Source organism: Pleurodeles waltl, chromosome 2_1, assembly GCF_031143425.1.
Source record: "Pleurodeles waltl isolate 20211129_DDA chromosome 2_1, aPleWal1.hap1.20221129, whole genome shotgun sequence".
Lineage (NCBI taxonomy): Eukaryota > Metazoa > Chordata > Amphibia > Caudata > Salamandridae > Pleurodeles > Pleurodeles waltl.
In genome coordinates, this window is record NC_090438.1 from 772,818,093 (window position 1) to 772,843,677 (window position 25,585).

General features: G+C 44.0%; 1 protein-coding gene across 2 annotated transcripts in view; it reads right to left on the minus strand.

Annotated features, from left to right (window-relative positions):
* Positions 1-25,585, minus strand: part of RANBP9 (RAN binding protein 9) — a 365,177-nt gene that overhangs the window by 96,100 nt on the left and 243,492 nt on the right. For both annotated transcript variants that reach the window (XM_069218155.1, XM_069218146.1), the window contains one exon: positions 13,843-13,951. In XM_069218155.1, the coding sequence (XP_069074256.1) occupies positions 13,843-13,951 (109 nt within the window). The remainder of the gene's footprint in view (positions 1-13,842; positions 13,952-25,585) is intronic.

The window sequence follows — 25,585 nt, forward strand, 5'->3', positions numbered from 1 at the left end:
CATGGATAAGTAGATATTTTATTAAATTCCACACCCCTGGATATTATAGGTCTGGTTTTGAATGAAGCAAAAGGACTAAGTATATCATTGCTATGCTGGATTTGTTTTTTTAAATGTCAAGGGGTTGAAATTATCGAATGGGTGGATGCAAAGGTGGTGACAAAGCTCATCGACAGGCTTCTTTAGGGAAGGTTTATCAAAATAAATGAGGGGTGTTAATGTGCTACAATTTATTTCAGAAATTGTACAATGTTTCTTTAAAAGGAAAGGCATTACATGCAAGACCACCTCAGTTTATCATTCCAAAATCTGGGAGTGCAGAGAGGCTCAACAAAGTTATAACAGGGGTTAGAAATCTGGTGAAGAGAAACAATTGAGAGTGGGAATGTGAGGTGTTCAAGATAGTTTGGACTTTTAGGATTACACTAAATAGTGTCACGAGGTTCAGTCCTTTTGTGCTCATGCATTATAATGCACTTTCCTAAGGATAATTTGGGTTGGGTGTCAAGGATGAGGGCAAGTGAAGTAGTCACCTGAAAAGGTACGGAGTGTATTGAGAGTTCTTGAGATGTTTATAAAAAGAGATATGATGCTAAACATGGCACGAGAGAAGTTGACCTCTATGTGGGAAAATGGGTTAGGGTCAAAATAAGTGCTATAGTGAAGAGAGGAGAGTGTAGGTTTTTGGGACTATTGAGGGGAGAAAAAGTACGTTGCATTTCAGCATTGAGTGAGAGTAAAATCTGGCATTTGGGGTTGTTGTTTAGGTGCAGGAAAATATGGATAGCATACATCCAAGCACGAATCTGTAAGAATGGCTGAATGAGGAGGAGAAATTCAGTGAAGGAATACATTGTGGCCATAAAAAGGGTGAGATTCCAAGTATGAGACACAAAAAGAAAAATAAACTTGATCTTGTGAATTAATAACACCCTCCGTTTATGATACTTATTGTTATTCTTTTTGGTTTCTTCAAAATCTTATGGTAGGAAAGTGCCCCTTCTTGTCATAGTTACCCCCACTTTTTACCTCTGGTACTGATGTCGCCGGATCCCTGCTAACCAGTGCCTGTGCTCTTTTTCTGAAACAGGGTAAAATGGTCAAATTGTCACACATTTGGCATACACTTTGGCACTCTTTAAGTCCCCAGTAGGTGGTATCCCTGGTACCCCGGGCATGGGTAACACAGAGTCCCTGAGGGCTGAAGCACGTATTATGCAACCCTAAGGGACCCCCAAACATACTGCATGCAGCCTTTGCAGACTGTGTGTCATGGTGCAAACCATGAGTGAAAACACAATATGGCACACACACTGTGTGCCATGCCAAAGTCACTGCATATAATATATGTAAGACACCCCTCCAGCAGACATTGAAGCCCTAAGGCAGGGCGGCATTATATTTTATGTGAGGACATATCTGCATTAGAAGATGTATCCATGTGATGTCTGTAGGAAGCTGGCCTGGCATGTGGTGGACACCTATGGTGTTGGCACCTTATACCGGGGCAAGGAAAATCCTATTAGTGAATGAGGGTAGTGTCTAAGAAGCCACGGCTCTCTAGAGGTAGCTGTGGATGATCTCCCAAGATTTATCTAGGAGGAGTGTAACGCACTTGCAATTCCACAGCAATCATACAGTAACTTATCACACCTGAAAGGAACCACACAATGTTACAAAAATAAAAGGTATTTTATTACAGTAGCACTGAACTAGATCACGTATAGGCAGTCCTACAATCGGAGTTAAGTACACACTATATATATATACACATATATCCACACACACACATATACACACAGTAATAACTAGGAATTAACATAGGAAATTAAAAGCATCAGTAAGAAACTATAGGAAATAGCTAGGGCCCGAGGCATAGGCCAAACCATATACTAAAATAGTGGACCGCGAAGTGAAGTCCCCCACCCAAGGATATGGAGTCGTTAGAGGGGAGCTGGGAGAACAGAGGACCCCAAGAGGTGAGCATCTTAGTGACCCCCAGCAACCAGGAGAACAGAGTAAGTGCCTGGTCCTCCCAAGTACTTACAAGAGGACATAGAAAATGGATTGTGAAGTGACAGGACCAGCCAAGAGGAACCCAAGGGTGGATTCTGGAAGAAGAGGACATGCAAAAGAAGGGGACAGAGTCCAGTCCACGATGGAGTGTCCAGTCGGAGCAGGAGCCACTACCAACCCTTCTGTGGATGAAGATCCAGGTAGACGAGGAGAGATGAAGATCAGCTGTGGAGTCCAGGAGCTGCAGAGAAGTCCTTGGAGCCATGCAGATGAAGTCCCTTGTTGGTCGCCTGGTTGCAGTCAGTCAGTGGTCAAGAGAACCAACAACAAGCCTTGGCAAATACAAGTTGGAACAAAAGAAGAGTTGCAAGGCTGAAGAGGACCAGCAAGGTCCTGAGGACTTGACCCTTCGAGGGGAGTTCGGACTGACCCTCAGCAGCAGGGAGAGCCAGCAAAAGCAGTCACAGCCCCCACAGACAACCCACTGGCAGCAGGCACAATAAGTGGCAGTGAGGCTCAATCAGCACACCTGGAGAAGAGTCCCACGTCGCTGGAGCAGCAGAGGAGAGACTGTCCTTGCAAGGATGAAATTCTGGGGGCTGGGGCTACTCGGAGCCTGAAGATCCCTTGAAGCAGGGGACAACAGGCCTTGGTTGCTGCAGGGGTCGCAGTGCACAGGGGTACTATCCTGCAAGAAGAGGCAAGGGCTCACCATCTCCCAAAGTGGACAGTAAGGAGCAAGGGGACCACCCCAGACCACCACCTGAGTTGCAGGATCCACACAGTTCCAGAGGACAGCAGACCCACGCAGCCGGTCGTTGCTGCTGTAGGTGCCTGCAGATGCAGGGGAGTGACTTCTTTACTCCAAGGGAGATTCCTTCTTACTTCTTGGTGCAGCTGAAGTCTTGATGACCCCAGAGGATGCACAGCCGTGGAAATGTTGCAATCACTGGAAGCAGCCAGGGAAACAATATTGCATGGTGAGGTCGTCTCGGGAGCTGCAGTCTTGTCAGTTCCTGAAGTGTCCAGTTGCGGACGGTGGCCAGGAGCAGACGTAGATGATGCAGAGGAGTCCTAGTGCAGTCTTGCACGCTGAATCTGGGGATCCACCCACAAGGGAGTCCCTAAATAGCCCTTAAAGAGGGTTTGGTCACTTTGCATGGTGACCACCTATCAGAGGGGGTCGCTGATGTCACCTGCCTGACCTGGCCACTCAGATACTCCCAGGGGCCTTTGTACATCTTGTTTTCAAGATGGCAGAAGAGGAGCTTTGGGCACCACCCCTGGGATGGTGATGGACAGGGAAGTGGTAACTCCCCTTTCCATTGTCCAGTTTTGCACCAGAGCAGGGACTGGGGGGGTCCCTGAACTGGTGTGGACTGGTTTATGCACGGAAGGCACCAAATATGCCCTTCAAAGCAAACCAGTGGCTTGGGGAGGCTACCCCTCCCAAGCCAGTCACACCTATTTCCAAAGAGAGCGGGTGTTACCTTCCTCTCCCAAAGGAAATCATTTGTTTTACCTTCCTGGGCTTGATCAGATCAAGCAGCAGGAGGGCACAAACCTGTCTGAGGGGTGGCAGCAGTTGGGCTGCATGGAAAACCCTGTAAGACTGATGGTAGCAATACTGGGTGTCCTCTAAGGCGCCCCCAGAGTGCACTGAATCATACTTCGATTACTTGGAAAAGTATTGGGGTATGATTCCAACATGTTTGATACGAATATGCCCAGTTTCGGATTTACCATTATGTAGTTGGACATAGGTAGTGACCTATGTACAGTACACATGTAAAATGGCATCCCCACACTCACAAAGTCATGGAAAATGGATCTGGAGTATGTGGGGGCACCTCTGCTAGAGCAAGGGTGCCCTATCACTCAGGTACCTGCATCATGCCCCCTGGGCTGAGAGACCCTACCACAGGGGTGACTTACAGTGACCTGGTGCAGTGACCTGTCGTGAAAACGGGTGCATGCATCAGTTTCCCGCAGGCTGCGATGGCAGGCCTGCAGAACCCTTTGCATGGGCTCCCTATGGGTGGCAGAATAACTGCTGTAGCCCATAGGGATCCCCTGGAACCCCAATGCTCTGAGTACCTAGGTACCATTTACTAGGGACTTACATAGGGGTACCAGTATGCCAATTGTGCGAAGAAAAAGATGTAGTTTAGAGGAAAGAGCAAAACTACTGGGGTCCTGGTTAGCAGGAACCCAGTAGACACAGTCAAACACACTGACAACAGGCAGAAAATGGGGGTAACCATGCCAAGAAAGAGAGTACTTTCCTACACCAAGCCACATCCCCCAAACGAAGGACAAGAAGGCTAACCTTGCCCAGATGAGTCTTTATTATCTGACTGGAAATATCTGGAGAGTCCATCTGCATTTGGAGTGGTTACTCCCAGGCCTATGATCCACTGTATACTTCATTCCCTGTAGGGATATGGACCACCTCAACAATTTTGGGTTTTCTCCCTTCATCTGTTTGAGCCATAGAAGGGGCTTGTGGTCTGTTTGAACAATGAAGTGGGTGCCACACAGGTTTGGCGTCAGCTTCTTCAAGGCCAAGACCACAGCAAAGGCCTCCCTTTCTATAGCTGACCAACGCTTGTCTCTAGGGGTCAACCTTCTGCTTATAAGAGCAACTGGTTGATCTTGGCCCTCAGTGTAGAGCTGAGAAAGAACTGCCCCACCCGACCTCAGAAGCATCAGTTTGGATAATGAATTTTTTGGAGTAATCAGGGCTTTAAAGAATCAGGTGAGCATCAGTCTTTGTGACCGTGCTGAGCCCTCTAATCAACACAGAACCTTACCTCCCTTTTCCCATTTTGGGACTGAGGTTTTGGTACCAGCACCTGTGGACTCGTCCAGGGGCTGTCAGAGTGCTCCCTCACTCCTTGGTCTAGCATTGTTTGCATTTTTGCTTTGATGGAGTCCCTAACAGGATCAGGTTGCCTGTAAATTTTTACTTTTAACAGGCAAACCATCCCCTGTATCAATGGGGTGTTCACACCATGTTGTCTGACCAGGTGTCAGGGAAAACAGTTCAGAGAACTGTCCTAGGACGTTTCTGCAGTCCTCTTTATGAGGCTCAGAAAGGCCGTCTGCTAGGATAACTCGCTCCACTGAGCCATCATCTGCAGTGGAGAAGAGATCAGGGAGAGGGTCACCCTTCTTCCTGTCCCTATCAGTTGCCATGAGAGCAGGGTCATGTCAGCCCTGTCATAGTAAGGCTTAAGGCAGGTCACATGAAGCACCCAGGTCCACCACGCAAGTGACCTCATCCCTTTTCTCCACTATAGTATGGGGATCACTCCACTTGTCTTGGGGTGCCATCGGAGACACAGGCTCCAGGACCCACTATTTGTGCCCTGGCTGGTTTTGGGTCGAGAAATAGGGTTGAGGAGGTAATGAATTCATTACTTACCAGTAATTCTCATTTCTCAGAATACCCAGTTTCTCATCCCAATACTTATGTCTCCCCCCCCCCCCCCCCCCTTTCTTTTACTTCCCGGTTACCAATCTGACTCTTGCTCGGTTAACTTGAGCTTTGGGATGTTCAGATCATTTTCTGGGCTCCTTGCCCTCATATTGGTAAAGGGTACTTGGAGTATGGAGGGGGGGAGTGGAGGGGGATGGGGCGGGGTTAAGAGGAACTTTTTGATTGGATCTGGCTAGGACACGTGGGCCTGGGTGGAGGGGAAACACCTCACTGAAGTAAATATTGGCACGAGAAACGGTGTTTTCAGAGTAATGAGAATTACCAGTAAGTAATGAATTCATTTGATATCATTTCTTAGTATTATTTTGAGGCAAATACCTTTGTGGTGCATGAGAGGAAAGAAAACATGGGAATTTACTTACATATTCATGTTAAAGCTACTAATCCTTTCTTTAAACATCACACATTGAATTACTATTTGAAAGAACTCAAAGCACCCTATCAAAATACAGGTAGCACACATTGTTGCATGATAGTAAACATAAAGGGATATGAATTAAGTAATGGTTACAAATTAATAACTACAGTATAGGCTTTAGACAACAATGCACAAATGCACAATATAAAGTGCTCGTAACAGGCATGTAAACAAAAAAGGTAACAGATTGGCTTATTTTCTCCCTTAGAAACTAATTCTAAGTCCTATGCTTGACTTGATTTAGTCATTGAAGAAACATCGTCTTCTTTAAAGGTTACACTAGCAGTTTACCATCAAGGTCAAAGAACATTGCGCTCTTTGACCTTGAGTTTCTCACCTGAGGAGAGGCAGAGAAGAGACAAGTGATCCTCTTCATATCCTGTACCTTCTCTCTGTAACAGCCTCCTTTTAATTGTAGATTTAACGTCCAACTTTTTGGTCTTCTCCAAAAATGTCAAAATCTGGTTCTTTGCAATTATTTTCACTTAGATAAGACAGACAGAGCCACACCTGTCTAACGCCATGAAAACACTAAAGTGTATGTTTTATATTTAAAGTGAATCACATAATGTGACAGGAGAGGAGTCACACAGTGTGGGAACAGGCCAATTTGGTGATTTATTGCTCAGGGCTCACTCTGAAGTTCTGGCAAAAGCTAGTTCCCATCGGTATGGTGTTGGAGTCGTCGGGCAGTCCTAGATCTTGGATCGTAGGTAGCTGTATGCAACCAATTTAGATTTCCCTGGCACCCAGCAGAGATGTACTGCGAACACAGGAGGTGCTGAGTGGGCAGACATGCTCCCTTTGGGGTTCCTTCTTGTCCTCCAAGAAAGGGCAGGCAAGATTCAGCTTCAAGGGGTAGGCCATAACCTCATTTTTAATTTATAAATACAAATCATAGGATGGGAGGAATTTGCACAAGGGAGACTCAGTCTGTATGGTGGGAGGAGGGGAAGGCAGAACCATAGGGAGTTTACAAAATACATAAGCCAGCCCGTTCAGGCCAAAGGACCTTGATAGATGGTGTAGGAATATACAGACGTGGCCTTTCTATTTTTGCAGGGTGAAAGGGACATATCCCTAATAAAGCACTTGAAGAGATATATTAATATTTCTCACTTGAAACAATGACTAAAAGAATACATGTGACTTGAATGTGTCCGATAGCCATGACAGTTCTTCTATGATTGAAATAGTTATGAGGGAAAGACAGATGCAGGGAGCTGGTCTGGTGTGTGGTGGGTACCTAAGGTCTTACACCTTATACCAGGTCCAGGTATTCCCTATCAATGAAGTGTAGGCAGTGTCTAGAAGCCAGGCTCTTTAGAGGTAGCTGGAACAATTTGGGGTTTTCTCCTTTCATCTGTTTGAGCCATAGAAGGGGCTTGTGGTCTGTTTGAACAATGAAGTGAGTGCCAAACAGATATGGCCTCAGCTTCTTCAATGTCTAGACCACAGCAAAGGCCTCTCTTTCTATAGATGACCAACGCCTCTCTTCTGCTTATGAAAAAAAACTGGTTGGTCCTGGCCCTCAGTGTTAAGTTGTGAAAGAACTGCCCCAACCCCTAACTCTGAAGCATCAGTCTGAACTATGACCTTCTTGGAGTAGGCAGGGCTTTTTAACACAGGTGCAGAGCACATGGCCTGTTTGAAGTCCTCAAAAGCTTTTTGACAGCTAGCTGTCCACTAGCTGTACATAAACCATTTTTGGGCATTCGTTTAGAGGTGAGGTCATTAAGAGGGGCTGCAATGGAGCCATAGTTCTTAAAGAACCTCCTGTAGTACCCAGTGAGGCCTAAGAAGGCTCTTGCCTGGGTCTGTGTAGTAGGGGGAGTCCAATTTAAAATAGTTTGGATCCTCCTCTGCAGTGGTTGAATCTGGCCTCCACCTACCAGTTGGCCCAGATACACAACCTTCCCCTGCCCTATCTGGAACTTAGAGGCCTTGATAGTGAGGCTTGCTTTTTGCAGGGCCTCCAAAACATTCCAGAGGTGGACCAGGTGGTCATCCCAGGTGGAGCTAAGGACAGCTATATCATCTAGATTAGCTGCTCTATAGGCTTCCAAACCTTGGAGGATTGTATTCACCAGCCTCTGAAAAGTGGTAGGCACATTTTTAAAACCAAAGGGCATCACTGTGAAGTGATAATGCCCTCCAATGCAGTTTTTGCTTTAGCATCATCTGATAACTTGACCGGTCAATATCCTGCAGTCAGATAAAATGTGCTAAGATACTTGACAGATGCCAGTGAATATATGAGCTCATCTGCCCTAGGGATAGGATGAGCATCAGTTTTGGTGACAGTGTTGAGCCCTCTATAAACCCAGATCTGTGACTGGGGGGTGAGTGTTTGCATTGTTCAGCACTCCGTCCATCATCCTTTTGTGTTGCTAAAGTTGCCCTAAGTGGGAAGGGTATGCCCAGACGTGGGTCCCTTGTTCACTGTGCCACTGGATTCAAACTAGCCTGGCTGATGAAGGGTGATACCCTGAAACCGGTCCCAGGATGCTTGTTTCCGGTCCAGGGAGGTCCTGGCGTGGCAGTTCGGGCTGGACTGTTCCCAGGAGGAACAGGGTCAAGACTGATTTGCATATGGCTGGGTCCAAACTGGGGTGGCATGGTGAGTAAAAGAACGATGGATTAAACCCAGATCTGTGACTGGGGATGAGTGTTTGCATTGTTCGGCACTCTGTCCATCATTCTTTTGTGTTGCTAGAGCCCTCTGTAATCAACACAGAACCTCATCTCCCTTTTCCCATTTTGGGAGAAGGGTTTTGGGACCAGCACCACTGGGATAGCACAGGGGCTATCAGAGTGCTCAATGACTCCTAGGTCCAGCAACTTTTGCACTTTGGCCTTGATGCAGTCCCTGACATGGTCAGGTTGCCTGTAAATTTTACTTTTGATAGGCAAACTGTCCCCTGTATCAATGGTGTGTTCACACCATTTTGTTTGACCAGGTGTCATAGAAAACAGTTCTGAGAACTGCCCTGGGAGGTTCCTGCAGTCTTCTTTCTGAGATTCAGAAAGACAGTCTGCTAGGACAACTCCATCCACTGAGCCATCAGCTGCAGTGTTGGAGAAGAGGTCAGGGAGAGGGTCACTCTCGTCTTCTTGTCCCTCGTCAGTGGCCATGAGTGGGGTCATATCAGCCCTTTCATAGTAGGGCCTAAAGTTGTTCACATGAAGCACCCTGAGAGGGCTTCTGGGAGTCCCTAGGTCAACCAAATAGGTGGCCTCACCCTTTTTCTACACTATGGTATGGGGTCCACTCCACTTGTCTTGGAGTGCCCTGGGAGCCACAGGCTCCAGGACCCACACTTTTTGCCCTGGCTGGTAAACTGTTAGGACAGCCTTTGGGTCATGGCACTGCTTCTGCAGTTATTGGCTGGCCTGAAGGTTTTTAGTGCCCTTTTTTAATATATATTCAGCCATCCTAGATCTGAGGCCAAGTACGTTATCCACAATGTCTTGTATACGGGGCTTGAGAGGTTGCTCTTATCCTTTCCTTACAAGTGGGCCCCTAACAGGGTGTCCAAACAGAAGTTCGAGGGGCTGTAGCCCACTCCCTTCTGACGAACCTCCTGTAGGCAAACATCCCATCCTGAGTTTTTCAGAGTCCCAAAATCATGCCCTTGAGAGTTTTTTATTTTCTACTAAATCTCTCAACCAAACCATTGGTTTGGGGGTGGTGGTAAGGGGTAGTCAACTTGTAGGTTACATCACATTACTTCCACATGGCCTTGAGGTATGCCGACAAAGTCTGTACCTCTCTCTGATATCACCTCTTTTGGGAAGCCCACTCTGAAGAAGATTCGCAGGAAGGCCTTTGCCACTGCAGGAGCTATAGTGGTCCATAGAGCTATAGCCTCTGGATACCTAGTGACCTGGTCCACCATCCCCAGCATTAATCTGTTTCCAGAGGCAGTGGGTGGGTCTAGGGGGGCAACTATATCCACCCCAACCCTTTCAAAGAGAATTCCAACCACTGGTAGTGGAATTAGGGGGGGCTTTGGGGTGCCACCTGTCTTACCACTGGCTTGACCGGTGACACAGGAGCAACAAAACTCCTTTTATCTTCACACATATGGGGCCAGTGAAAGTGTGGGACACGTCTGCCTCAAGTTTGGCTTTGCCTCAGGTGACCTGCTAGGGGTATGTCATGTGCAAGTGTCAACAAAATTCTCTATACTGCAGAGGTACTACCAACCTCCTGGTAGCACCAGGTTTGGGGTCCTTGCTTCTGAGTACAAGATTGTCTTCCCAGGACACCTCCCCTCAATCAGATCAAGCAGCAGGAGGGAGGAAACCTGTCTGAGGGGTGGCAGCAGCTGGGCTGCTCGGAAAACCCTGTAAGACTTGTGGTAGCAATGCTGGTGGTCCTCAGAGTGCATGGAATCATACTTTAATTACTTGCAACAGTATTGGGCAGGGATGTGGAATTTATTAAAATATCTACTTGTCCAGGGGACAGGTTGCTTCTCAAATCTACTTGTCCTGTAAAAAGATCTACTTGTCCCTTTGGTGCCATGTAGTGTGGCAACAAATTATGGCAGCAATCTCATTATGTAAGAGCTCTGATAATAGCCTCTCTGATTATGCCAGGGCTACTACCATAGTAGTGCTTGAATACTTGCAGTTTCAATCCCTACTGTAGCAATTTCCTTATTTTGTCACCTTTCTGCAGATCTGCATACTGGGGCTGGAGGAAGCAGTAAGCAATAGTTCCAGGGCTGGAATGCCTTTGAGTCTGCAAACCTACTAACCTGCATGTTTTAAAGATTTTCACCAGCTTCTCTCTAATATTTTCCCATAATAAGAAAGGTTGGACATTTACTCCTGACAATGGCAGAATTAGAGCTTCTTCCAGGGTTGGGAAGAAAGTGGCCGGAGGGAAAATGAACTTGCAAATGCTCAATAGATTTTCACATGAGCAAATCTACACATGCATATTTACCCATGCTAAAATACAGTTCACAAATATTTTATAGGGGTACGACATATACCATGGGTGCACTTTTGTGACTTTAAGAATTTGGGGCCACATGTAGGTAGGTTCAGATTTGCGAGTCGCAAATCTGAATGTAGGATGTTGTCCCTGACACCATCTGTGATTCGCAAGGGCTTCGCAAATGCCCACCTAGTGAATATTCATGAGGTGGGTCGCAATTTGCAACCCCCTTGCAAATAGCGGCCCTCACAGGGATGGTGGCCTGCTGGAGACAGCAGACCACCATGTCTGTGACTGCTTCCTTAAAGGAAAACGAGATGCATTACAAAAACTAGAAATGAAACGTTTTCGTTTCATATTTTCAGAGCAGGCAGTGTTCCACAGGACCACTGCCTGCTCTGAAAAAAATGTTTACAGTGACATTCACAATGGGGAAGGGGTCCCATGGGGACCCCTTCCCTTTTGCGAAAGTGTTAGCACCCATTTGAAATTGGTGCAAACTGCGATTGGTTTGCGCTCGCGTTCGCGGTCACAAAACAATCCTACATTGTACTGCGAGTCGCAATTAAGAAGGGAACACCCCTTCCTAATTGCGAGTCGCAAACCCATTTTGCGATTCGGTAACCAGGTTACTGAATCGCAAAACTGGGTTTGTGCATCGCAATGTGCTTTTTGCACGTCGCAAACAGCGAAAGTCGCTGTTTGCGGCATGCAAAAAGCTACCTACATGTGGGTCTTGGTCCCTAATTAGGTCTGGTGTTAACAAAGACATTTTGTTTTTCTTAAACTTCTATTTCTCTCTCTTTCGGCTGGCTTTACTGTGAGTGATCGCATTGTGCTCTTCCACAAGGAGCATATTGGCACACAAAGTAGTTTTGTTCAGGGTCAGGAACTACAGTGGCAATCAGTGACGTAACGAAACTGGAGGGTGCCCCTTTGCAAAAAACATGGAGGAGCCCCCTCTCCAGACTCACTCAGGGCAGGCTCTGTGCTGAAGGGGCCCCGTGGAGGGCGGCTTCGGGGCCTTTGTTATGCCACTGGTGGCAACGTGTGCTTTTAGAGTTCAAAAACTTTTTGGGGGGGGTTTTGCCAGTGTTTGTTACAATGTTGAGGGCCTGGTAGCTCCCACAACAATAAAGTGTTACAAAAGCCATGTCAAAACAAGACACGCATTGATGAAACTAAAAGACTTATAAAAATATGTCAGACCAGTTGGCTTTGTCAGTGTTTGTTTATTTTCATGCTTCCCATATTCGTGTTGAAAATGGTTCCACTGATTTTCCATTAGAAATATTTTTGGGAAATACTAGCATGCATCAACACATTTTACTAAATGACACTTCATTTGCATCTAATCAGAGAGCATTCTAGGAGCAATATACTTAGCCTCATAGCCTAAACTTTTCAAACATGTGTATACACTTTTTTTTTTTTGTACTGGAACCAACGTCAGTAGTGAAGTGTGACCTTAAAACATTTATTTACAGCACTCACCCTAACAATGAAGGCTTTCAAATAATGAAACATAAATACAAGTTCGAACAGCATTATCTTTTGGAAACACATTATCTCAACTGCAGAGAGTTCCACTCTCTGTAAACAGGCAGCCAAAGGGTTTGTGCTGCAGAGGGCTGGGCCTACTTGTCCCAAGGACAAAGTAAACATAAAAACTTGTTGCCCTTGACCCCAAACAAGATGTCCCGGGCGTCGGGCTATAGGAATTCCACATCCCTGTTGGGGTATGATTCCGTCATGTTTAATACCAAACATGCCCAGGTTCAGAGTTACCATTATGTAGCTAGACATAGGTAGTGACCTATGTTCAGTACACATGTAAAATGGCGTCCCCGCACTCACAAAGTCCAGGAAATGGATCTGGAGTTTGAGGGGGCACCTCTGCTAGTGCAGAGGTGCCCTCACACTCCGGTACCTGCACCCTGCCCTCTGGGCTGAGAAGGCCTACCATAGGGGTGACTTACAGTGACGTGGTGAAGTGACCTGTAGTGAAAATGGGTGCATGCACCCGTTTCAAGCATGCTGGAATGGCAGGCCTGTAGAACCCTTTGCATGGGCTCCCTAAGGGTGGCAGAAACCTGCTGTAGCCCATAAGGATTCCCTGGAAGCCCAATGCCCTGGGTACCTAGGTACCTTATACTATGGTCTTACATGGGGGGGACCAGTATGCCAATTGTGGGAAGAAAAAGGTACAGTTTAGAGGAGAGAGCAAAACTACTGGGGTCCCGGTTAGCAGGATCCCAGTAGACAGTCAAACACACTGACAAAAGGCAGAAAATGGGGGTAACCATGCCAAGAAAGAGGGTACTTTCCTACAGCTGGACTCTCTGCATAGTATACCTCATTTTGGTATTCTATATAGAGTGCCAGAATCCTACAAAACTCCAGTGACAGTCTTTGTTAATATTTCTTCCTGAATTGTTTTTTTTGTGGATTGGCCAAGCCTGGCAATTATTATTTTATTCTTGCTTTTTTAATCATTATTAGGATGGAAAATATGTGCAGGTTAGATGTGTGTGATGTCACTTCTGACATAATGATATTCTATGTTTTAGGCACTGGCTGGGGGCACGTCTATGAAGCCATTGTAGGGTGACCGCAACATCATGATCCATCAGGGCTACAATAAAGCTTTTAAGTAAAACTTCATTTGGAATGTGCAGGCTATCGCTACACTAATGAAGGAATTAATTATTCCAAAGCTCATACAACACTGGATATTATAAAAATAAGTTCAAGTAAATTTCTGTAACATATTGGACTTAAAAATAATGCTCACTGATGTGTGTTCTTTAATTATGACAGGAAAGTCCTGACATAACGCAATACTGAATGAATACACAGGGAACAAAATTGGATTAGACGTTTACAGATAACAAAGGAACAAAAATACAAGTATCCTTTGTAAGAATAGGTGTAGTTGACAAATAAATTACTTACTTTAGTGTGAAGAAAAGATTAGGATTTCTTTCTAGTAAAGTTGGGTACAACTGCTGTGTTGTTTCAATGGCTTCTCCCATTCTTCCTGCTAACACCAGTTTTTGAATTCCTGTTGGTCAGCAAATTAGAAAGTCAGTTTGATGATCAAACCAAAAGGTACCACTTACATAAAAAACACACTACTGGTTTTAGTCTTAAAGCGCAATAACAAATACATAACATTTACACACTGTATTAACACAAATTTAAATCAAACATAGTGTACTTGACTCTTTACCTTCAAAATGATTTTAGCACAAACAGTTTGGGTGAAAAAATGTAAAGCTTTTTGGAGAATGTTTCCGGGACCACAGTTGCAGGCAAACATACTTAGTACAGTTCGTATACGTACATTTAGCATACCTGCAGGAATTGTAAATGTATGTACATTAAATAGATATTAGGAATAAAGTATCAACAGTATTATAATCCACATACATGTATACGGCTGGCTTAGAAGTCGTGCACCTGCTAAAGATGTAGAGAAAGATTTTTTTATGCTCCAACCTTATATATTCTATTCCTACGCTTTGCTTTCTACCTCTACCCTTTCACAGCAACTATGTAAAACAAAGCTGTCAACTTTACTTTTAAACAGAAATGTCTTCGCAACTATGAATATCGTGCTCAACTGGATAGATTTCAATGATTTGAAAAATAGCTTTCTCACTACTATCAACATACACAAGGCAGACAAAAAGGGAAGGGTAGCCTTTATCCACCACAAGATTTTAACAAGTACTATACATTCTAAATTGCACGTTCTCTTTCCATTTCATTCCCTTTAAGGGCTCTATGTTTGAGACAAGACTAACGGAAGGAGGACAATTGAACCATGGATAAATATGCATGCTTTTTACAGTGATATTCCCTCAGTGTAGTCAAAGTAAGATTTTGGAGCAATCTTATTAGCTATCTGCAGACGCTACATTTTAAAACATTTCATAACACAAATAAATATGTTTTCCTGTCTCAATTTCAAAAAAATGAAAACATACAAACACTATTCTTCTTTTTGGGTGTTTCCATGCTGTTAAGCATGACAACCTGGGCGCACTCTGTGCAGATTCAGAGTATGAGCACAGGCAGTTATTATGTGACAGGTTTGCCGAATGAAGAAAAAATAGATGTTTATTACTCATCACCTTATTGCTATAATGCAACTGCTTTCCGCAGAGCGTATTGTTTTTTTTGTTTAAGGGTGTTTAGGCATTCTAAACCCTTACTGATATCGAAGTGTGAGTGCATATTCATCAGTGAAATTAATTCGTAAAAATTATGATTTGGAACTTCTTTTTCTTAGCACACTAAAATCCTAAAATAATCGGACAGAGTATACATTCATCAGTTAATAAATGTGAAAAAATAAGAGATGCTACATACATTTTTTTAACCCAAGAAAAATTTACATTGATACATATCTACCAGATGTGAAAATATATGGGCAAATAAAGGCAGGAATGTCAAAAAGTAGTGATCATAAAATAACAAGCCCTATTCATAATCAATTCATTATGCATATGATATGCCTTCAGAACTATTAGCGTAACACAAAATAGGTGTGTGAAAATGTGCAGGAAACTTCCACGTCTTAAGCTGTAAATGTATGTACAGGAGAGGATGAGGCGTTACGGTCAGAGCTGCTGACTTTGGAACTGGAGAACCATGTTCGTTTCTCGGCATTGACTCAACATCCTATGGTTCAGGCAAAGCACTTAATCTCATTGTGAAAATGAATGTGACCTTTTGTAGTGTAATTGGTGATCATGTAATGCGCACTAATACCTTCGGGTCAAATCCACGCTACATTAAACTACGCTTTTAAATTGCCCTCTCTTCCGCTCCTAGACAGGTGACATGTTCAAGGTAAACAAATTTCTAACTTCAAGTTCAACCAGGAACATTTATATAGTGCAACCACTGGAACAGGACCGGCTCTTTCCAAAGTTCTCAAAAATAACAATTTACCCTTTTGCTTCACCTTCCTGAATGAGCTCAAAACTGAAAAACCAGTTCTCTTTTACTGCAAGCCAGCAAAATAGTTTTAATATACAATTCAACCTGAAACAGAGTTTCAAAGCTGTCCATTACAAGCTCTTTCTTACCTGAGGCTCTTACAGAGTACAAATATAAAAAGAGTAATACACATAAAATAATGGTGAGAATAAAATGGATTGCCTGTTTCTTAGTCACACTCATAAAATGCTATGTTTTCTTCAGAAATCTGCATGATTTATAGATCAGTTGTAGTTTAGATGATTACTAAAACGCAACCCCAAAAATTAATACCTAGTGTTCCTGCACAAGGGGACTACTGCCGGAAACTGAATCAATGACACTCAGAGGGCATGACCTATCTTGCCTTTATTGAGTTCCTCCACTGTATTGGAAGACATGACAGCAGACTAAAAACAATTAACTATTAACTCCAAATGTCCAGGCCTGCCATGAAGTAGACAATGGTTTTGAGCTAGGTGTGCCAACATCCCTTATATTTTCAAGATGTCGTTTTACGTCCTTCTGCAGTTTTTCTCCACACTTGTCTCCATTTTGCCTCTGTTCTTGCCATCACTTGCCTTACCAAACTCTCCTGGTCTTTTAATGTGCAAAGCTTCTTGTGTCTGTTCCTCTCAAAAGTACATTAGTTGCTTGAGGAGTGCACCTTAAGTCTTCTTTTAAGCTAAAAGGGCCCAAACATGTTACCTTCTACAAGTTAATTTTGCAAGGAAAGACCAATGAGATAGTATCTGCTTGGATGGGGAATGTCCTGAAAACTACTGCTGCGCTCGTGCCCGCCCACCCACTTTTGCTTCTTTCAACGCCAGCTCGAGCAGGTGTCCGTTCACATTCAGCCATCCCTGCGGCCAAGTACTTCTAAAGCACTCCCAAATCCTGTGCTAGTGCTGCCTGTGGACACCGAGGGACACCGAAATATCAGAACTCTAGTGGCAACAGGTCTGAGGATCGTGAAGTGAAGGACAAGCTTCTCTATGGAGCAGAACCCCTCCTTTCTCTTCAGGAGCCAGCGGAGGCATAAAGATGGTACTTATACTAAGCCCTTTAGGGAGGACCACATTGGAGAGGAGCCTTGGGTTCCGGGTAGCCTGGTGAGTGTGATAGGCATCCTTCCTCCACTGTGTTGTAGCCCCTTGGGGAGCCCAGAAGTGAGGGAGGGGGGGATCTGGACTTGTGGCAGGGTGGGCACCCCACCCCCCAAAACTGGTCCCAGGGACCTCACGTAATCCAGTACCTCCAAGACATGTACAGGGCTCAAAAAATATACTCAACCACTCGCTATGGTGTGTCATAATTGATCATGTCCAGCTATTTTTAGGACTTACTCTCCCCTTTTGGTGAGTTGACAAAGTACAAATGTTCTGTTCACTCAGAAAGTGGAGGAGCAATAAAAGGCTCCTTTAATCTTGTTCTTGTATGTCAGATTTTCTCTGTGTAGACAGAGGTCAAAAGTCAGTCTTACAATTAATTTCCCTTTTGACTGCAGAGTTCCGGGACTTTGTAAGGTGAACTGTGTGACCTGCTGTTTAGAGTGTAAAATAAAAGGTTATAGGGTGTCAGGTTTTTCCTAAGACACAACATTTGAATGACTAAGTTAACTGTACAATCATTTCAAAATATATTTCAGTTGTTGTGAAAGCCAATTTTTGTATTTCTATGTGATGAAAAATGATTTTAATAGGATGAAAACAAATCAGAATACTTTACATGTTGATGTGCAAAGGATATGTTTTCTGAAACTCAATTTTCACAGATTGTAAATACACTATGTAGTTTTACCAGTAAAACTGCAAGTAAGTGGTTTTTGGACATTTATTGGAACTTTACTGTGTGTAGATGGCAATATGATACCACATCATGGTTTAGTAATATATTTATTAAAAGATAGTGTTTAAACAAATTGAGAAACACTCCTTCCATGATGCAGTGCTGTTAGTAAACTAAAAGCAAGTCGTATGTCCCCTATACGTGGGTGAGATTCTTGTAGTACATGCAGCAAACATTAGTCTACTTAATCAAACAAAAGAGGTTTTTTTTTGATCGGCAGAAATGCTGAGCTGACATATTTGAAGGTGCAATCAAATGTGAGAATGAAGAAAAAGTCGACTCTGTAAACTATTTTCCTAGGTTCACACAATTTGGGACCCGCTTAGAAGTCAAGGACATTACAGTTAGGTCAAGTAGATTATTTAAGTTGCAGGTCTAGTAACAATTGTATGATTTTTCGAGGCCTGGCGTAGATCCTCTCCCTCATATTAATTCGCCTCATAATACCTCACCTTAACTGATACTCAGCTAAGAATCTCCCCAAAAGGAACTGGCTATTCACCACCCTCTCTCCACCTCGGCACCCCCAGGCATCCAGATTGGTAAGCAGCTCTGGCAGAGCAAGGTGTGGTGTTGTGTGGTGGCAATGGCGAGCCTTAGTGTGTAAAAGGAGGAAGCAAGTGCTTCTTTCCTCCTCTTTCATCTTGCCTTGACTCCTCCGAGAACTTCACGATTGACTAAAGTATTTTCTCCCTTGTCTAATATGGATCCCTCCTTTAGTGTGTGCCGTCCGAATTCTTTGTCAAAAGAGAACTTTGTCAGGAGCTTCAAAAGGGAGTGCTCAAGGGAGGCCCTGTAAAAAGATGAAGGTGGGGGGTGGATAAATCAATCAGGAACTTTGTTTCCAAACATTTCAACGTCGGCTCATCTTTTCTATCAAGTGGGATATCTAGTGCCCCCCGTCCAGGAAAAGGGGGGATGCATTTGGCAAATAATTCGGCCCAACTAGATAATACTCTGGAGGTCTCCCCACAGCCCATCGTGGAAAGGGACCCAAGACTGTCCTCATCCCGTCTTAATATTTCATTATCCCCTCTGACATCAGGGAGGTGCTGGCCACTCAGTTCAAACATCATACATCCTCCATATGGGTGAGCATTCTACCATTACAAAAGGGCACACTGCACGGGGCCTGCAACGCAATCCAAGACTCTCTGGCTGAGTCCATCGGCATTTAGCAGACCAACTTCTCATCTCTGCTGGACGTAATGGTGCTTATACAATAGATTCTATAAGGCATCCTAGAAACTCTGGTGACCATACGCTCAAACCAGGTGGACCAATCAAAGCTTTTAAAAGATATTTTGTCTGAATGCCTTAATACCAATAATGGCATGTTAGTTGTAAATGAGGGATTGGGTCTTAATGTACTCCCCCACGGAGCCTCAGTGAGTCAAAGGTCAACCACATCAGAAAAAAATGGGGCTCCGTTAGTATCGAAGGCCCCGGTTTATGGCTAGAAATGACCAATGCTATTTAGGAAGAGGCAATATCTTTTTTGTTCCCTTAAGTCTTCCTCAAGCTATGATCTTTCAAAGAGGTTAAGAGGTTTGAGAAGAAGAGGAAGTTCTCCTAAACCAGGAGTAGGTAAAGGAAAATGCCCCAGAATGAAGGGAAGGTCTATACCCCCCCATCGCCATGTGGTCCTAGGCTAGAACAGCATTTAAGCTGCCCTCTGCAGCAGAGTGGCGCCGTAGAAGCCATAATTACCCTTACACAGGTTGCAACAAAAGCTCAAGCAGAGTCACTTCAGACTTCGAACGGCCATATTAGTTCACATAAAAAGTCTCTGGTACCCACCAGTGGAAAGATGCCCAAGCCCTCTGGCATCAAGAAGAATATTAATGTACCATCCACTAGGCCAGACAGTCAACCTAAGCTTGGGTTTGGCCCCTCCGAATTGTTGCTGGATATTATATGCGGGGGTGGGGGAGGTGGTAAGAGAAGGGGGTGGTAGCTAGATGGGGGAGGGTGCGGGGCAGCTAGATAGGAAGTTACCCCCCAAAAAACCGCTCAAAATAGCCTTCATATTTTTCATCAAATCCCCTCACTCTCAGAAATATCCACAGACAACTCAATTTCTGAGGGGTTCCAGAGCTAGGACCTAGGAAGGGAAGTGTCAAAAGTCTTATCTCACCTTGCATCGCTCAGTTGGTAATGAAGGCGGAAGATGACTTGGACAAGGTAGGCCTACAAGCCAGTTATACACTTAAAAAAAACATTCTAATCATCCCTAAACAAAAGTCTAGTCCCTCCTCTTTCCTAACCATGCATGGCGGGGCTAGCCGCCAACCAGCAGGAGCAGATTACACCCTATACATATGATTTGTAACCTTCAACGGTTAGGAGAACATGGCTAAACAGCCAGCCTCATAAGAAGCTGAGGGTGGTACTAGTAAATAACAGGTTATTAGAAGAGAGAGAGGCCTCAGACTGGGGACAGGGTAACATGAATCCTGAGGAAGGGGTGCCAGGCTCAAAAGCCCATAGAGTGAGACTCCCTCTCCCAATCTGAGAAGTTGGAATATCCATGGTTTTCTGCATGTCTTGATGAGTGGTATATTGGAAGAAAGAATAAGGCCCTACCATGTAGATATTCCTCAAGAAGTCTTGGTTGAGACAGGATAGGACCATAGCAGGCTTTGTGGTACTGAATAGCAAAGGGTTGAGACGAGGAAATGGCAGAGCTTCATCAGAGGTCCTAACCTTAATATCTACCAAGGTAACCAAGAAACTATTGCAGGTTATCAATGGGTCTAGTGGTATGCAGTTTTTCTGTGGCTGAACTTGGCCCGAGTAACAATGTTTGCAGGTGTTTACTTTTCATAAACATATATATTGATAGAGAAGAGTACTAGAGACTGAAGGTCTGGCTGGAATCCTTTGACCAATCTTTTCATGACATTACAGCAAAGTTTCCAGAAGCAATCGTAATTCTGACTGGGGACTTCAATGCTCATCTTTACCCTGCTCACGTGGACCTACAGATGAAAGATGTTTTGAATCCATATCATATTTCTCCACCCTTGTTTCCTGCTGGTTCCATCAAGCGGGAGGCCAAAGCTTTGAGCCAAAAGTTGATGAACAACGGTCTTGTCTGCTTGAATGGCCGTTTTGATAATGATATGCCAGCAGTTGCAACATTCCAGCAGGGCTTTCTGGCGGGCCAGATTGACTATATGTTTCCTCCTGCCTGGCACTTTGGTGTCTTCACAGACTTTAAAGTATGAGGGCAGCGACCACTGGGCCACGTCAGCTGTCCTTTGCCTTTACGAGCCAGTGGCTGTGGAGAGGACACTTCCTTTGGAGATATCCTACCCACAAAGGCTATCAACTCGGTTAGACCCTGCAGCTTGCTCTTCTAGAGGCTTACCAATTAATGCAAAATACTGAGATTTTCACTCTGGGCTTTGATAATAAAATTTCTTGGTTTAATGAAATTTTGATTAATGTGTTGGGCTGTATTGTCATAAATGTCATAAATCGTGATTCACAGGCAAACGGTTACGGTAGAGAGGGGTTGGTTTGACCCAGCCTGTCGGGAAATGAAACGACTGGCGAGACGAACAGCTAAACAAGTGAGGCTATGCCCAGGAAGAGTTTTATATCAGGAGCTGAATAGGCTTAAGTCCCAATACAAACAGCTGATAAAAGAGAAAAAAGCCTCCTTTTATCAAAGTTAGTGGGACGAGATACAGGAAATTATCCCATCAGGGGATCATTGGAGTTTTGGGCAAAAGTAAATGAGTGTGGTGGCTGGAATGGGGGGAGTCTAGTATGTATGATCCCTGAGGACATATGGGCAGCATATTTGAAAGTTCTGTATGGTAGCCCTTCCTCACCAGTCAGGTCTTTGTGTACAGCTATCAAAGAGGCCCCTTCTACCTGGTTTTCTGCAAGAGAGGCAAGGGCAGTCATTGATAGGTTAAAGCTCTCAAGAGCAGCAGGCCTGGACAATAGCCTGCCAGCAATAATTAAATCAAACAGCAATTGGTGGGTAAGGGCGTACTCCCTTTTGTTCCTTTGGATAGTCTCAACTGGCATCCCCACTCCATCACAGAAAGGTCAATAGTGAAACCCATCTTAAAAAGGGGGAATGGTTCAGATCCCTCACATTACAGACTTATTAGCCTTTTGGACATCTCGGTTAAAATTATTTTATCCAAGCTGGAGGACTGGGCTTCTAAACATAAGGTTATCCCAATTGAGCAAGTGGGTGTTTTGGGAGGGACACTCAACCATAGACCACTGCTTTGCTTTATGGGCCATCAATTGGAAAGCCCCGGAAGTGAGCTAGGGGGTCTGCTGTTGTTTTGTTGACTTCCTTACAGCCTTCGATTCAGTAGAAAGGCAAATACTATGAAGCAAATATGCTGCCTGGGAGTGTCCCTTGGATCTCCTTATCATTTTGCAAACATTACATACTGACAATTGACTATCTCAGAAAATGCCCATCAAGAAAAGCCTTCGGCTGGGGTGTGTCCTAGCCCCCCAGCTTTTTCACTTATTTTTAGCAGACCTCCCATCATCCTTAAATCATGTAAAGTCTTGATCCCCTAATGCTAGAAATCAGCACAACTCACACCTCTGCTATGCAGATGACTTGGTGCTACTGGATTATACTCCGGTGGGCCTGCATCGGAAATTACACACCCTTGAAGCATACAGAATCAGCTCAAGATCAATCTAGAGAAAACCAAGGTGTTGGTCTTTGGGGAAAAAAGTAAAAAGCTTCAGATGGGTCCTATATGCTCAGGAGGTGGAATTAGTGGATTCCTATAAGTATCTAGGCCTGACCTTCACAAATAACTTAAAATGTGACTTGCACATGGATAGTATTAAGCAGAGGTCCCTGCTGCAAGCTAGTTGTTTGACTAGATTTAACTTCAAATATGAAGGGTTGGCTCTTACCCCTTTAGTGAAGGCCTACAAAGGGAAACTCCCCCCCCCCCCCCCCTCCTTGGCGCTGTATGGCACAGAGGTTTTTTCCCTTGACTCTTCCTGTGAGCGGGACCAGTTGTAGGGGGCGGTTCTAAGGAGGGTTCTGCGCTACCACGCCACCAGACACCATGGTCTAGGGTATAAGGAGGGAACTGATCCAAACGCTTGCAATTTGGTGGAGTTCTCCTGAACATTGAGATACTTCAATAAACTTTCAGAGGACTGCAACGTGGCAAAGGTCTCTAGACTTTGTTGAGATCCAAGGTAGTGAAAGAAGGTGGGCAAGTGAAGTAAGAAACAAACTAAGGAACGGTCCTAGAGAATTTACACTTGGAGCACGGTACAATTCTAACCTGGTCGCCCTTTCCCAGTAAACAAGCTTTGAAAGAGTCTGCGTCAAAAGCTGCGGAGTCTCTCAAGTTGGAGTACCTGGAAAAGAAACTATCAGTTTTGCATTAAGCACTCTTGGCCTTGATAAGGTCTTCCCTTACCTGATGAAGCTTCCGGAATTACATTTTAAGAGTGAGAGTGTGTTGCAACCCTATTTACTCATCTTCCAGCCAATGTGCTATAATTCAGGATAACAATGGTTTTTGCCCCTTTGATGTAAAATGTTGTTACACGTATCTGTGAATTGTGCCTTTTTTATTTCTAGCCGACTAACGTTTTTAAGACCTCTGTTTTTAAAATATAGAACGGTAAAAGGAGTGGAGGCAATAGATCTGTGGAGGCAGTAGAGCTGCTGTCTGAAATGCGTTATCTAGATGTGGCAGTAGGAATTGTTCTTTTTATATGTGCAGTCGGAGTCTAAAGGGTGGGTTACAGTAGAGTGGGTGGGTTAAGTGGGTTTTAAGTAAATTTTATATTGTACAAATGTTTTTATTGTTTTAGAATGTTTTATGGAGAATTGTCCTAATAAACTTGTTTACTACCTAACTGAACAAGTAACATTGGTTAAGTTGGGGAAATCACATAGGGGGTTATTACAACTTTGGAGGAGGTGTTAATCCGTCCCAAAAGTGACGGATATACCACCAGCCGTATTACGAGTTCCATAGGATATAATGGGCTCGTAATACGGCTAGTGGTATATCCGTCACTTTACCGTCACTTTTGGGACGGATTAACACCTCGTCCAAAGTTGTAATATCCCCCTTAGTGTGAGACAATGGATAATCACAGGCTTCCAAAGGATCTGAAAATGTATACAAATTTAATGAAAAAAAACTATATCATGAAAACCTGAAGTGTAATCTCACACTAGGACCTCCTTGTGAGAAAACTCTTGGAAGTCCAGTCTTTGGTTACCAGCTGCAAGCATCCTTCAAGCCATCAGGACTGGAAAGCTCTTTTTAGGGGGGAGGGGTTCAGGGGTTGCTGGCCAGTACCTGTATGTAGACTGTCATTTACCCTTGCACCAGACAATACTACTACTGCAATACAAATAGATAACCAAGGTACACATTTGGGCACTTGACTCTTGGAAGTGCACTGAGGAGTAAAATGTTACTCTAGGAGGTGGTATGGGTTAGAAACTCAGAAAGAGTATGACACATTATCATAATGTGTTTTTTAAAAGAGCGTGTGCTAAGCAAAGAGGATCAAGGTACTCTGAACCCAAATTGGGCTCCGGGCCAACTTTGGGAGCCACTCTGCAAACATCAGTGGGCTGATCCTCAGCTGGTGAGTTTTGGGTAACTAAAATAAATAAATAAATAAAATGGGAGGCATGTTTCAGGGGTGACGAAGTCTTGTAGCCCGACGCCCGGACATATTGTTTGGGGTCAAGGACAACAAGTATTCATGTTTATCTTGTCCTTGGGACAAGTAGACTCAACCCCCTGCAGCACAAACCCTTTGGCTGCCAGTTTACAGGATAGAGAACGGTTTGCAGTTGAGGTAATATTTGTGTCCACATGTCAATGCTGTTTGAACCTGTATTTATGGTACATTATTGCAAAGCCTTTATTATTAGAGTGAGCACTCTAAATAAATGTTATAAGCTCACACTGCACTACTCACAGTGATTCTAGTAAAAAAAAACGTGTACACACATTTGAAACATTTAACAATATGAAAATATGTATAATGCTCCCAAAATGCTCTCCGATTAGATGCACATTTTTGCAGCAGCTTGTAAGCAAGATTGATGAATCTTTGCTTTTAAAATAAAATGTTCAGAAAAAAGCAAGTAGTTAACAAAATGTTTTTCCAAATGAATGTGCATTTTTTGGTACTATTTCTTTGAAGCATCATTTAGTAAAATGTGTTGATGCATGCTAGTATTTCCCAAAAATATTCATATTGGATAATCAGTTTCAACATGAGAAACATAAAAATAAACAAGCATTAGAAAAGCCAACCAATCTGACATTGGTGGTAAGTCTTTTGGTTTTGTCAATAAGGGCCTTGTTTTAACATGCATTTGTGGCACTTTATTGTTGTGGAAGCTGCCAGGCCCTCGCCACTGGAACAAATACTGGCAAATAGCAAAAACAAACATGTTGGTCTCAAAAAAACATTCATTACCACAGTAGGTCCTCGCACTGAACAAACTTGCTTTGTGTGCCAAAACGCTCCTTGCGGAAGAATACAAAGGGAAATAGAATTTTAATACAAACAAAAGGTCTTGGTTAACCTCAGACCCTATCAGGGGCCCAATCCTTAAATAAAGTCACAAAAGTGCACCCATAGAATATGTCTTTGCATTATGCAGAATTATGGCTTTGGTAAATTCACAAAACTTTACGGAAGTAGACCAGGAAATTATGCTCCTGGAAAATATTTGTGAATTGTACTTTAACACAAGCAAACATGCATATGTAGAGACTGCTCATTTGAAAATCTGTTGAGCGTTTACAAGTTCACTTTTCTTCAAACCACTTTTTTCCCCAACCCTGGAAGAACTTCCCCTTCTGCC